Source organism: Musa acuminata, chromosome BXJ3-3 (assembly GCF_036884655.1).
Source record: "Musa acuminata AAA Group cultivar baxijiao chromosome BXJ3-3, Cavendish_Baxijiao_AAA, whole genome shotgun sequence".
NCBI lineage: Eukaryota > Viridiplantae > Streptophyta > Magnoliopsida > Zingiberales > Musaceae > Musa > Musa acuminata.
Window position 1 is genome coordinate 542,050 of NC_088351.1, and position 11,542 is coordinate 553,591.

At 41.4% G+C, this 11,542-nt stretch overlaps 3 protein-coding genes across 4 annotated transcripts; all 3 read right to left on the reverse strand.

Moving 5' to 3' along the window:
• Positions 1-375: 375 nt before the first annotated feature.
• On the reverse strand, positions 376-4,317 carry LOC135632767 (probable jasmonic acid carboxyl methyltransferase 1). The gene is made up of 4 exons (XM_065141531.1): positions 4,158-4,317; positions 3,669-4,073; positions 3,278-3,553; positions 376-1,006 (listed from the first exon to the last, which is right to left on the reverse strand). Exons 1-4 carry the CDS (start codon positions 4,230-4,232, stop codon positions 605-607), a joined length of 1,158 nt encoding a protein of 385 aa, XP_064997603.1. The 5' UTR covers positions 4,233-4,317; the 3' UTR covers positions 376-604.
• Positions 4,318-5,487: 1,170 nt separating this feature from the next.
• LOC108951135 (small ribosomal subunit protein uS12) lies at positions 5,488-7,538 on the reverse strand. The gene is made up of 4 exons (XM_009392693.3): positions 7,427-7,538; positions 6,380-6,535; positions 6,164-6,290; positions 5,488-5,853 (listed from the first exon to the last, which is right to left on the reverse strand). The coding sequence occupies exons 1-4, from the start codon at positions 7,429-7,431 to the stop codon at positions 5,713-5,715; spliced, it is 429 nt and encodes a 142-aa protein (XP_009390968.1). The 5' UTR covers positions 7,432-7,538; the 3' UTR covers positions 5,488-5,712.
• Positions 7,539-8,271: 733 nt separating this feature from the next.
• Positions 8,272-11,542, reverse strand: LOC103977233 (uncharacterized). Of its 2 annotated transcripts, XM_009392692.3 has the most exons (8): positions 11,261-11,541; positions 10,206-10,469; positions 10,053-10,124; positions 9,919-9,957; positions 9,722-9,829; positions 9,513-9,610; positions 8,991-9,102; positions 8,272-8,800 (listed from the first exon to the last, which is right to left on the reverse strand). In XM_009392692.3, exons 1-8 carry the CDS (start codon positions 11,450-11,452, stop codon positions 8,552-8,554), a joined length of 1,134 nt encoding a protein of 377 aa, XP_009390967.2. In that variant the 5' UTR covers positions 11,453-11,541; the 3' UTR covers positions 8,272-8,551. The 2 variants fall into 2 exon arrangements, with proteins under 2 accessions (XP_009390967.2, XP_065000843.1); XM_065144771.1 differs by lacking the exon at positions 9,722-9,829 and having other exon boundaries at positions 8,336-8,800; positions 11,261-11,542.

Genomic DNA, 11,542 nt, shown 5'->3' on the forward strand with positions numbered 1-11,542 from the left:
CTCTAATTTACTATTTAGTTATGATCTTCTAGACTATATCGATGGCTCTCTTCGTTATCATGCTAAACATCCTAGGCTCATCCTTTAAGCTATTCAAGTCTCGGTCATTGGATCCCTCAACCCACTCATTTCTTCATGTGACACTACCGTCGAAACTTGGTACAAGAGATATATCTCAAGCACGAGGATAAGTTACCAGGATTATCTATCACAACTCAAGTCAGTCAAAAAAGAAGATACTCCACATGTTTGTTGAGGTTGTTATCGCAGGAGATCTTCTTGTTTCTATTTTATTTGTATCATAATACAAAGAATAAACACAGAACAAACACCACTAATGTCAAGTGAAAATTTCGACAAATTTTCTTCGAAGTTGAAGCTAGTAAATAATAATTGATCTTGATTATAGTGGTCTGTCTTACACACATAACCCGAGAGAATATTATCCACGTATGGTATGGATATAAAGATCAAACATGCAACAACGATCCGACAAGTAGGTAAATGAACTAAACATACTACTGATACACACTCAATAGGAATGCCACACGACGACTGGTAAAGGAGGTCCGAGCAGAGGAAGGATGAGGAGGAGTGAGCTTACTTAGTTTCTTACCATGGCGACCACCACGTTGCCCAACTCGGGTTTGTTTGCAGAATAGTAACTCTCCAGTAGTTTGCCGTACCGGAAGAAGAGCTCATCGAGAATGCCCTCTCCGAAGTGGCCCTTCAGCATCGATTCCAGCACAGCCCTGACTCCCATGGCCATGCGTCGAGCGTAGCTCTTTCTCCGTTCATGCACCGCGCCGTTCTCTCGGTCAATGGTGTCGTGCTGGCCTTGACCACCGGAATGGTGATCGGCCACGGCGTCCCAGCCCGCTTCGAAGTGTTCTATGGTTGTGATCGAGAAGGACCCTTCTTCTTCGACCACCTGCTTCAGCTCCTCTAAGGATGGAGCGTAGAAGGGGGCATTGAAGGTGTCTATCTTCTCCGTCGCAACCAGGCCCTGTCGTGCACGAGACAAGTGAGATCTTGAGCTTTCATTTTGGAGCTAAACAACAAGCTTAGTCATTCATGTCCGTTCGAAATTAAACTTGCCTCAATTCATTGCCAATAATTTTGGAGCATTAAGATTTGAAAATGCATGCTTTTAAGATATAACGTTCATGAAAAATAGTAAAAGAGGATTGAGAAATACTTCAAAAAATATTCGACGGTATGAACTATATATATATATATATATATATAAGCTTTACGAGTTAAATTGGAAATATTACAACGACGAAGTATTTTTTAGATCTATTTATGGTTATTTGACAAAAAAAAATATTTTTTATTATTAACAAATGAGAAAAAATTGCTACGATAGATAACATTTAAACGTGTATTATGTTTCAAATAATAAAAAAATAACACATTGAATCTAAATCAATTATTTGAAAAGAAAAGTTATGATATAGAAATGAATCGTAGGGCTTTTTAAATTCATGACAAGAATATAACACTAATTTCGCAGGTGAAAAATAGCTTAAAACATAATCTCTTTTGTGCATATATGCATTGATCAATCAAATAATGTTAAAGTTATTATCGAGGATAATATTGTATTATGACATAATATATATATACTTATTAAAACTTTTGTAAAATCATAATATAGTAATAGGATTGTCAAGCACTGATCATCCAACTAATTAATTTGAAATACGTGTGAAAACAAGCCTTCGAATTAACCAGAAAAAAAAATCACCAAGATTTTGGTGATCCTATAGTGCTAGAGAATTGGGATTGACACTGAATTAACTCAGTAGAACATTCTAATTTTTTATAGTTTATTATTCTCATAAAAGATTTGGATTTTACTTTGTGAATGTAGTTAAACTTGTGTCAAATCACGTAAGAACAATTGTCCATGTATTGTTTCTTTGGTCTATATGTCATTCTAGCCACATCTCTTACATAACAATGTGGAGTTAGATTTGTAATGGGTCATAAGATGTTTTTACAAGGAAATAAAATTAGGATAAGTATTCCATGACTTAGTCAAGTTTATTTTTCAAAATATTAATGCATGTGTTCGAAATTGATAAATGCGTATGATTTATATGAATTATAAATTATTTTATTTAAAAAAAATATTTTGAAAAAAATTACATGTTAACGATTTGAAAAAGCATATGATTTATTTATGTTTTCTAATTCATATGAAAATGTATGTTCAACCATTATATTTGAAAAGGATTGAAAAAAATATGAATATTATTAGTTTTAGATGATATACATTTTTAAATGATGTACAAAAATATTTATTAAAATTTAATTTTGTAAAAAAGTTATTGATATATTATTTTTAATAGCATGATAGTTGTTTAGTAAGTATGGCTATAATCTAAACCCTACCAATGGGAGTTATGCATCGGAATATATTTCAAAAACTAATTTCTTATGAGCCCAAGATATATGTGTTATCTACACCATTAAGGTTAAAAATGTATGTATGTTGTTCTAAAAAGTATTGAAGTATTATTTTGTGTTAGCATGTAAAGTATAAATAATCGATATGGATGCATATTTCAAAAACATGTGTTGAGTGCATAAAGAATTAATGTGTTTAAAAAAAAAAGTTTTATCTATAATAAGTTTTGTGAGTTATATATGTTTATGGTTTGCTCATAAATTATAAAGATCCTAAGGGGTAAATCAATTATTGGTTGATTTATATGACAAAATATTATTTATATATATATATATATTATTTATTCTGATTTTGACCCAACTTTCTTATAAAGTAAATCTATGTGATTACCACCACCTCAAACGGTTCCTAACAAGATTGGAGTGGTTACAGACACATGTTGTGAACGCTACAAACGTGTAACGTACGAAGTCCTTTCTCATCACCCCACCCCACAGTGACGGTAGACTTAGATGGCACAAAGGACGATGTGATGCCATCAGGGACGCTGTTAACATGAGAGAGAGAGAGAGAGAGAGAGAGAAGTGGCGTCTGTGTCTTGGAGATGGAGATAAGCTTCAAGTAAGTCGAGAAGTGGCGTATGTGTGTTGGAGATGGAGATAAACTTTAACTAAGCGTCTTAATCCGTCATGGAGATGGAGATAAGCTATAACTAAGTCGTCTTACTTTTCCTGTTCATCGACCAGTATAATTTGGACGGCTTGTCTAATCGGTGAGTTAATGAGTTACGGTGATGGATTAATTGCCTACTGGTAATGGCGAGAGAGACTAAGGCGAAAAAGAAGCAGTGAAGAAGATTACCTCCGAGGCCATGTCATTGAGTGCCTCCGCGAGGAGCTCCCACAGGTGGCAGTCCTCCGGCATCCCGAGGTCTGGGCTTCTCCTGTCCATCAACGCCAGCACCATGCGGCCTCCACCGACTATTTCTTCGGAACGACACCGGAGAAATAGCCTGAGATCTCTCCGGAATTGCTTCAGATATGCATTCAAGACGGCCCAAGGACTCGTCTTGGAGATGTACACCTTCCCTTTGTTCAGACACGAGACGGGAGATCCGTTCTGGAGTTCCTCGGGAACCTGCAAGCAAAAGTCAATAATTACCACTGCCATGGACCTACAGATCTGGGATCGGGACTTGGCATGCTGATTGATTCCTGGAACGTGGTACGTTAGACAAGGAATCATGTCCCACCTGAGACAGCCAGTGAAGGCTCGACGAGGAATGCACGAAATGCAAGCTCTTTCCGGGGAACAGCCGGCCGTAGAACGACCCAGGCACTGCCGAGAAGAAACACCGCCCGCAGTCTGGGAAACGCTCCCTCGCCCGGTAGAACTCGGGCAACGATCGGAACACGGTGTTGAAGTCGTTCCAGTATAGGTCGTTGAGGAGCACGTGGAAGTCCGGCGGGGGGGACTGTAGCTGAAGGCAGCTTCTCTCGATGGCCTCCACGATGTCGGCAACCACCAGCAGCGCGTTGGGACCCGAGGAGCAGCCCAAGTCGGCAATGCTCATGGTCCCGGAGGAGGCAGCTGCGCAGAGATAGGCTTCTACCACCGCTTCCCGTCGTATGTCCTTGGTTCTCGATATGATGACGCCCTACGCAGACGCACCGAATCCATGGAGAGAGAGAGAGAGAGAGTTGTCCGGCGAAGGAAGAAGAGATCGACATGGAAGACTCACCTGGATCTTGGAGTTGTTGGCGTAGCTGGATTCGCCGGCTCCGCTGTTCATGCGCATGACTCTCTGCAGCTCCATGAGGTCTACAGCTCGTCCTCGATGATGCTAAACGATGGTTGCGATATGGAACAGAAAGTTGAGGCCGCTACCTGTTTGTTGATTTGCCACAACAAAATGTGTATCGTTTTACGTGCCCGGGGACGCGAACACACGTGCTACACATGTCACCGAAATATTATCAGTCAAACTGGGTCCCACGTTACGAAATAACAAGTATAGATCTCGTCCGGAGCGCAGAGGCCCAGAGGCTACTGGTCCGTGATTTCTGCCACGTGTTCTACGGAAGCAAAGTCGGCCGTCGGATGACAACCGCATCATGTGGTGCCGCCCGCGACGGATTGCCTGTGCTGGAAATGGCATCATTTGCGTAGTAAATCAAATATCATTAAATTATTTTTTTAGCCCCAGTAAATCAAATAAATGATAGTGTTTCTAAACAGAAGCAATGGGATTTATGTTCGATAACCGAAGATAATGTAATTTAATTTAATTATTTTTTTGAAGAATACTGTAATTGGATATGACGTCTCACCTTTTTCTTATTATCATATTTCGTAATAAATGAACATAATAAATATTATAATATCTTCACTATCGATCAAAACAAATGAGTGAACAAATAACAAAGATGTCGCTCTCTATCTAACTAATCGTGATTCCAAGAACCCAAGAACAAATAACAAAGAAAACGCTATTATGACTCCACGGAAAAGCAAACCTAAAACAAAAGAATATTACCATGTCAAGAATCATCGATGATGATGTGAAGAAGAAGAAGAAGAAGAAGAAGTACGATCTGTGAGTTTTTTGTTTTTGTTTTTAAGGAGATGATGGTTTCTAAGGAAGAAAGCTCTTTATTGGTAATCCTTTTTCTTATCGGTAATCTTTTACTATTGACGATCATTATATATATATATATATATATATATATATATATATATATATATTACAATCTCTTATTTCATCCATCAAAATCTTAATTGATGTCAAAATTTGACATTGCTCGACAAAGAGAAAGACTTTTGAGTGCAACGCAATGTCAAAATTTGACATTGCTCGATAAAGAGAAAGACTTTTGAGTGCAAGCTCAACGCTCAACGACTCGATATAAATAGATAAAGACTCCGATTCAAATGGATGCTTTATATATTTTAAAATACTACACTATACTATATGATGATGAAACACTTGATATATTTTAAAATAATTTTAATGGATGCTTCAAATGATGAAATGATATGGTTATACCATCAAACTGCAGTAGTTACTAAAGTGAAGCATAATCTCAACCCACATCGTACCACATTTTAAGACCAGTGTGTTTTTAACAGAGATCGAATTAGTGGGAGCAATACTAGGAAAATAAGCTTAATAGGTCACACACACAAAATATGCTCAAAGGTGGATAACCATGAATGAAACATCTTGCAAAACAAAATGCAAGTGCTACTTATCGATTCCAACAAAAGGTTCATTTGGAAACACACTCGATCAGGGATCAAGACCGAGGCTTCTCCTTCTTTTCCTTGAAGAGTGCCAAAAGGGACACACCAGAAACCTTCACAACCTTGAACCTTACTCCAGGAATATCCCCCACAGCGTGGCCCTTTCGTCCGAAACCAGCTATCAAGACTTCATCCTGCAAAAGCAATGCAGCTCCATGACATGCTTCTGCAATTGATGATGCAAGCACTGGAATCTTAGAAGTAGCTCCTGATACAGGAGGTCTCGGGCTGTGCTGTGCTGTGCTGAGCATACACGCAGACAGCAAGCACTGTGATTAATGCCTGCTTGGCACGACACTCTTGCGATGCTAGTGCCGACGGGTGCATACTGGTTGGTGTGGGCAATCGCAGATTAATTCTTTGCTAACGAGTGCATTAGATCATTCTACTGGAGTGTTCAATGGCATATAGAAATGTCTAGATGAACCGAACCACAAAACTTACATTCTCTTCTATGAAGTTTAAGCAACCATCGTTTGGAACAAAGGCTGCGATCTTCTTCCCGTTCTTTATCAACTGCACTCTAGCACACTTTCGGATAGCAGAGTTGGGCTGCTTGGCTTCGATACCTCTGCATAAAGGCAATGGGGTGTGAGTGCTCCCGACATGATTGACATCAAGATACAACAAAAATATCAACAACTAGCATCATTATCTTACATCTTCTCGAGAACGATACCCTTGGCATGCGAAGAACCAGCAAAGGGCTTCTTCCACTCATTGCCGAGATGACTTTTCTTGTATGCTTTGTCTGCCCATCTTTGCCTCCTCCTATGGGTTTTGAGCTTGCGCCCAGCTCCCATACCACGAGTCTTTCTGTCATAGACCTTATATTTATGAAAACCCATTCATCTTTCGATGAACAGAGGCACGATACAACTCGGTTTTTGCCTCTTATCATCTTTTTTAACAAATCCAAACTCCAGCCATAAGAAAATCGAAAATTTGCAAGCATGTTTAGAAGCAGCCTTACCATTTCCCCCTTCTACAAACTATATCTCATGATCAAACTCCAAACCAGAAGAGCATCATGATTATACACAAGGCTACCAGTCCTCTTAATCAATTTCAGTTGGAAGTGGCTGAAAAAATTTGCTAATCCATAATCGTGTGGATAAAATATTTTTATCATTATTACAAGCAAATGTTCCCAACCAAAAAAAAAAAACTTTTTTGACTGTGGTCAGGTGGTTAGCATTCAATCATTCAACATTAGACATCACATGACTGTGCATCATAAAATAATGTGAGTGATAATCTTTAGCCATTAATTTGCAGATCGAAAAGGTTTGCTCGTATATTAAGGAGTGACATTTACAAAATGCAAACATAGAAATCTTTAGATTATCATTTGAGCACCCAGGAAAAGTGTAACTTTGAACAAGATCGTCTCAATTTGTTTCATTATCTTCCCCGATAATCTTAACCCGTCCAGCTCATGATTAACAGTTTAAAAGATGGTCTTTTGCTACCTAAAGAAACACAAATAACGCATCGATGTTCAAAAACACAAGGATTGCTCCATTCTCCACAAAAACGAAGATATCCGTCCACCAAAAAGAGGGGGAAGGTGATACAATCAAGAACGATCAGATCGAGTCGCTAACGAAACAGGACACAATCCAAGCGACGGACGGACGGTGCAAACGTAGCGTCGCGAGAGAGCAGCAGCACGAAATATAGGATCGAGTTCTCGCGGAGACTCACCCCATCTTGTCGTAATCCGAAGCTCCCCTTCCTTGCCGTGCCTCTCGGTGTCGCGGGGGAGGTCGAGGATGCAACAGCGGCAGAAAGTGAGAGAAGAAACCCTATCGGACCCGTAATATATATATATATATATATATATAGGCGAGGGTGAGACAGAGCCGGATCTGACCAATGGGCCGGCCCAATATGCTATTAGAGCCAATTCAGGGATCGAGTTGAGCGGGTCAAGGCCCGAGCAGGACTCGGGCATGGCCGATGTAATCACTGATGCACTGGCGTACGCATCTGCATTTGTGTTTTGTATTGCTTTGTTCTTGTCGTTCATCCCTATTATTTCAATATTTTTTTTATGGGTGTTGAAATCTTATACGATGTATATATACTGATAGAGCATATTCTAGATCCCGATCACGTCACGACCCATGCCACGTCACACCCTCGTCGAGTCAGCATAAAGGCTGACTTCTTGTGCCGAACCGAAGCCGGAGGCACCCCCTCGGCAAGTCGTGCCCTCGGCAAGTCCTGTCCCGGAAAGCTCGGGACGGCGTCATTCCATGTATACTGGGCTGGATTGGTAGCCAGGGGAGAGAGGAAAAAAAAGAGAAGACAAACAAACCTCTGACTCAATCTCCGAGGGGCTCAAGCCGAGAATCTCCGCGACCGTCTCGACCTTTGATCTGTCTCGACCTTTGATCTAGCTCAACCTCGGCGTCTCCTCTTGTAGGCCGAGAGACCTGCCTCCGGACATCGACCATGTGGACCAAGTCATGCTGACTCCCCAACGACGACGCGCAAGTTCATCAACATATACCATGACAATTAGAAGGTGTCACAATTAACATTCATTCGGGCAGCAAATGAGGCCTCTTTCTTTCGACTCGATCGACAAATAACATTGACATACACTTCTTTTGGGAGAGTAGGACGGATAATTTGATTCGTCAGCTGAATAAATCATTCTCTTACAATGATCAAATCGGAATGCTTCACACAATCTCGCATTTATAACGAAAGCTTAGCCTTCGCGGCCGACTCCCTCAAGGCGGTATAAAGCTCTAAGCACCAAGTCAAATATTATTATCTAGTTAGAGCCACTAATGACCCCAAAATGTAACTTATCACCTCTCAATTCTTCAGCTCAGGTAGCAAAAGCCCACCGGTCTGCATTTGCTTGTACATCCACTGCCAGTTCTCGGGCCTCACCTCACCGCCGAGAGCTCGGACGACCGCGCCACCGCTGCAAGATCCCACCTTGCAACAATCTTCTAGACAGAGTCCTTTCACCAATCCATACAAGAAACCGCTTGCAAAGAGATCACCAGCTCCGGTGGCATCAACAGCATGGGTGTCTCCTATCGCCGGGACCCGAACAACCTAAAACAATAAATATAGCACTTCATCTATATGCATCATTTGGCTACCATGGTTTTGGTTAATGGCAGAAACATTTTTGCAGCTTTCTTAGTTTTAGTCATTGTTTTGCTCTTTGGGATACAAAAAATTGTCATAATCTTGATTATAATCAACTCCATGGCATCGATCCGAGTTAGCAAGTGATACCAACCTCATTTCCATGCTTTGCTATGCAACCCCTGGGACCAAGTGTCACCACAGCCCATTTACAGTGTTTGGCCAAGAAACACAAAGCAGCCTCTGGATCGACTTTGGGTTCTCGGCTGAAAAGAAAAAAAGAGCAAAAGGTGACAATTCTCAAAGTCTGCGCACAAAGGAAGTTCATGTAAGGTAGATGTCTCGGCCGTATGGATTGAGATATTAAAGTATCACAAATTGAGGAGCCATCAAATACAGGGTGAATAATTTAATTATTTTCATACAAAAACCTTGTCAGTTGATCGATAAATATTCACTGGCATATTGTCAATGTACTAAATGAACCGTGCATCACCTTAGTGAAAACGATCATAAAAGACTACACATCTATGACAACACAAGTTTGTTGACTTGTAAAGCACCTTCATATAACTAATAAATGAAATTTTGTTGTCGCTTTAGTGAAGTTTATCTACCTGTTCGTCACGTTGAATTTAGGTCTGAAAAAACCGGTCATCTAAGCAAGCAATATTACCTTATAAGCTCTTTAGCTTCATCCTCATTGGCAAAACAGAGGTCAATACTCCCGGACTCCAATAGGTCTATCAAGTGTGACCTATAGTCTCGCACCATCTGGACGTAGGTGGAGATTAAAAAAAGAAGAAGAAGAGTTCAGACATTTCACTTGGAAAAATGTTGAGAAAAAAACCATCTAAAACAAGATAAGAATGTTTCCCGAGAAACCTCGAAACTCGCAAGGTCCATGGAAACAGAAACACCCTCTTGTTTAGCAATTCTTATAGCAGCTTTTATTTGCTCTAAATTGATAAATGCATATCTTAGGATCAACCACTGCATATATATCATGAGAATGTTAGAGAGGGAAGGACAACTTTACTTCAGGGCTATTAGTTAGTAGTCACTCGAGAAGAAAAAACTACCTTTGCACCTCTCAAATCTTCCCTCTTCAGTTCATCAGCCTGATAGATATTTCAGGTGAAAAGTCACAATAATTACATCAATTCATCGGACTCATTTGACCTTAAAATGGGGAAAATAACTGGACCCTGCATACCTGAAGCTTAACTGCACTGGACAGACAGGGCCGCATGGTTCGGTTGCCATCAGCATCCACCAAACATGCGCACTGCAACAGGCAAGTGAACTTCAATGCAATCAATCTGGCAAGGTGATAACAAAAAAATTCTGGAAATCACGTCCAGCTCACCTGCCCAGTAGATCCGTTCTTCATTCTCAGTCTGGAAAGATCCACACCACTAAAGCTCATGTTATTGATGAATAACCGGCCTTGTTCATCATCTCCGCAAGCACCAATTATTCCACTCGAGACTCCAAAGCCAGCAGCCATACCCCGAATGGTATTGGCGACACTACCTCCAGCTATGGCTATTATCGGAGGGATTTCGTTAGGGAAAGGGAGGATGTGTGCTTTGACCTCACTCAATATATGATTCAAATCCTCTGCCGCCACCTGCTTGTTATGAATAGTTATAAGCACCGGTTGTAGCAAGATGAAATCACATCACAAGGATTAAAGGAAAAAAAGATACCGCCTTTTGCATGTGCTACCAAAAGCATTAAATAAGACTTCTCTTGTATATGAAATCGAACTCTAAAATCAAAATACAGAGTGACAAGATGACGACGGATCAACCCCAATTCGAAGAACCACATATCGAAGTGACAAAGATCAAGACTCCATCCGCACGAACGGATACCATGAACCGAACCACCCAATAGAAAGGACGAGCGATCACACTTCACGAGACCATCTTGCACGATCAAGTCTTCTTGGGAGATCGGCCGTCGGAATCGAAAATTCAAAAAAGGAAAAAAAAATAAGCATGTTTCCTAGAAAGAAATGCGTATAAAGGGCGAACGAATTTTGATCTTGAAGGATTAGATTGGTGCTGTGACAGTTCATATCAACATTTCTGTTTTCTTCGAGAACCGTAAGGATTAGAGAAGGCGAATTACGACGAAGAAAATCTGGGAAAAAAGGGGGGGACCCGAATCATCTGCAAATCAAAGAGACCGCAGGCGCATCGAGCGGGAAACCAAATCGTGCGGACGAACGAAAGGCGAACAAACACCGCAGAAAAAATAAATCTTTCGCCCGAGGCACAGTGAAGAACGCCTCGTTGAGGTTAAATCCAGATCCTCACAGGCACAATTTCATGGGAGCGTGGGACACGGCGCTAGAACAGAAGAAGCGGAGCGGAAAACACGGTAGCAATGGTGGTGCGGCCGGGAGTGGAATACCTGCTGAGAGCCGCCTCGGTCGCCAGGAATCCGATCGAGGAGAGACCAATCGACCCTGGCGACGTGGTCGACGAGGGCGGCGGGCTGGAGGCCGAGGATGGCCGGCGGCAACGGCCAATTCCGGCCGTCGGTGTCGCAGAGGGGGTGGTGGAGGGGGAAGAGAGTGCGGCGGAGCTCCCCTTCCGCTCCCATCGATGATGGATCCGAGACGCTCACTCTTTGCGGAGCCGCGAGAGGAAAGGTGGCCTCTCAAGATAACAAGACTCGCCTGCCTCCTCCCAA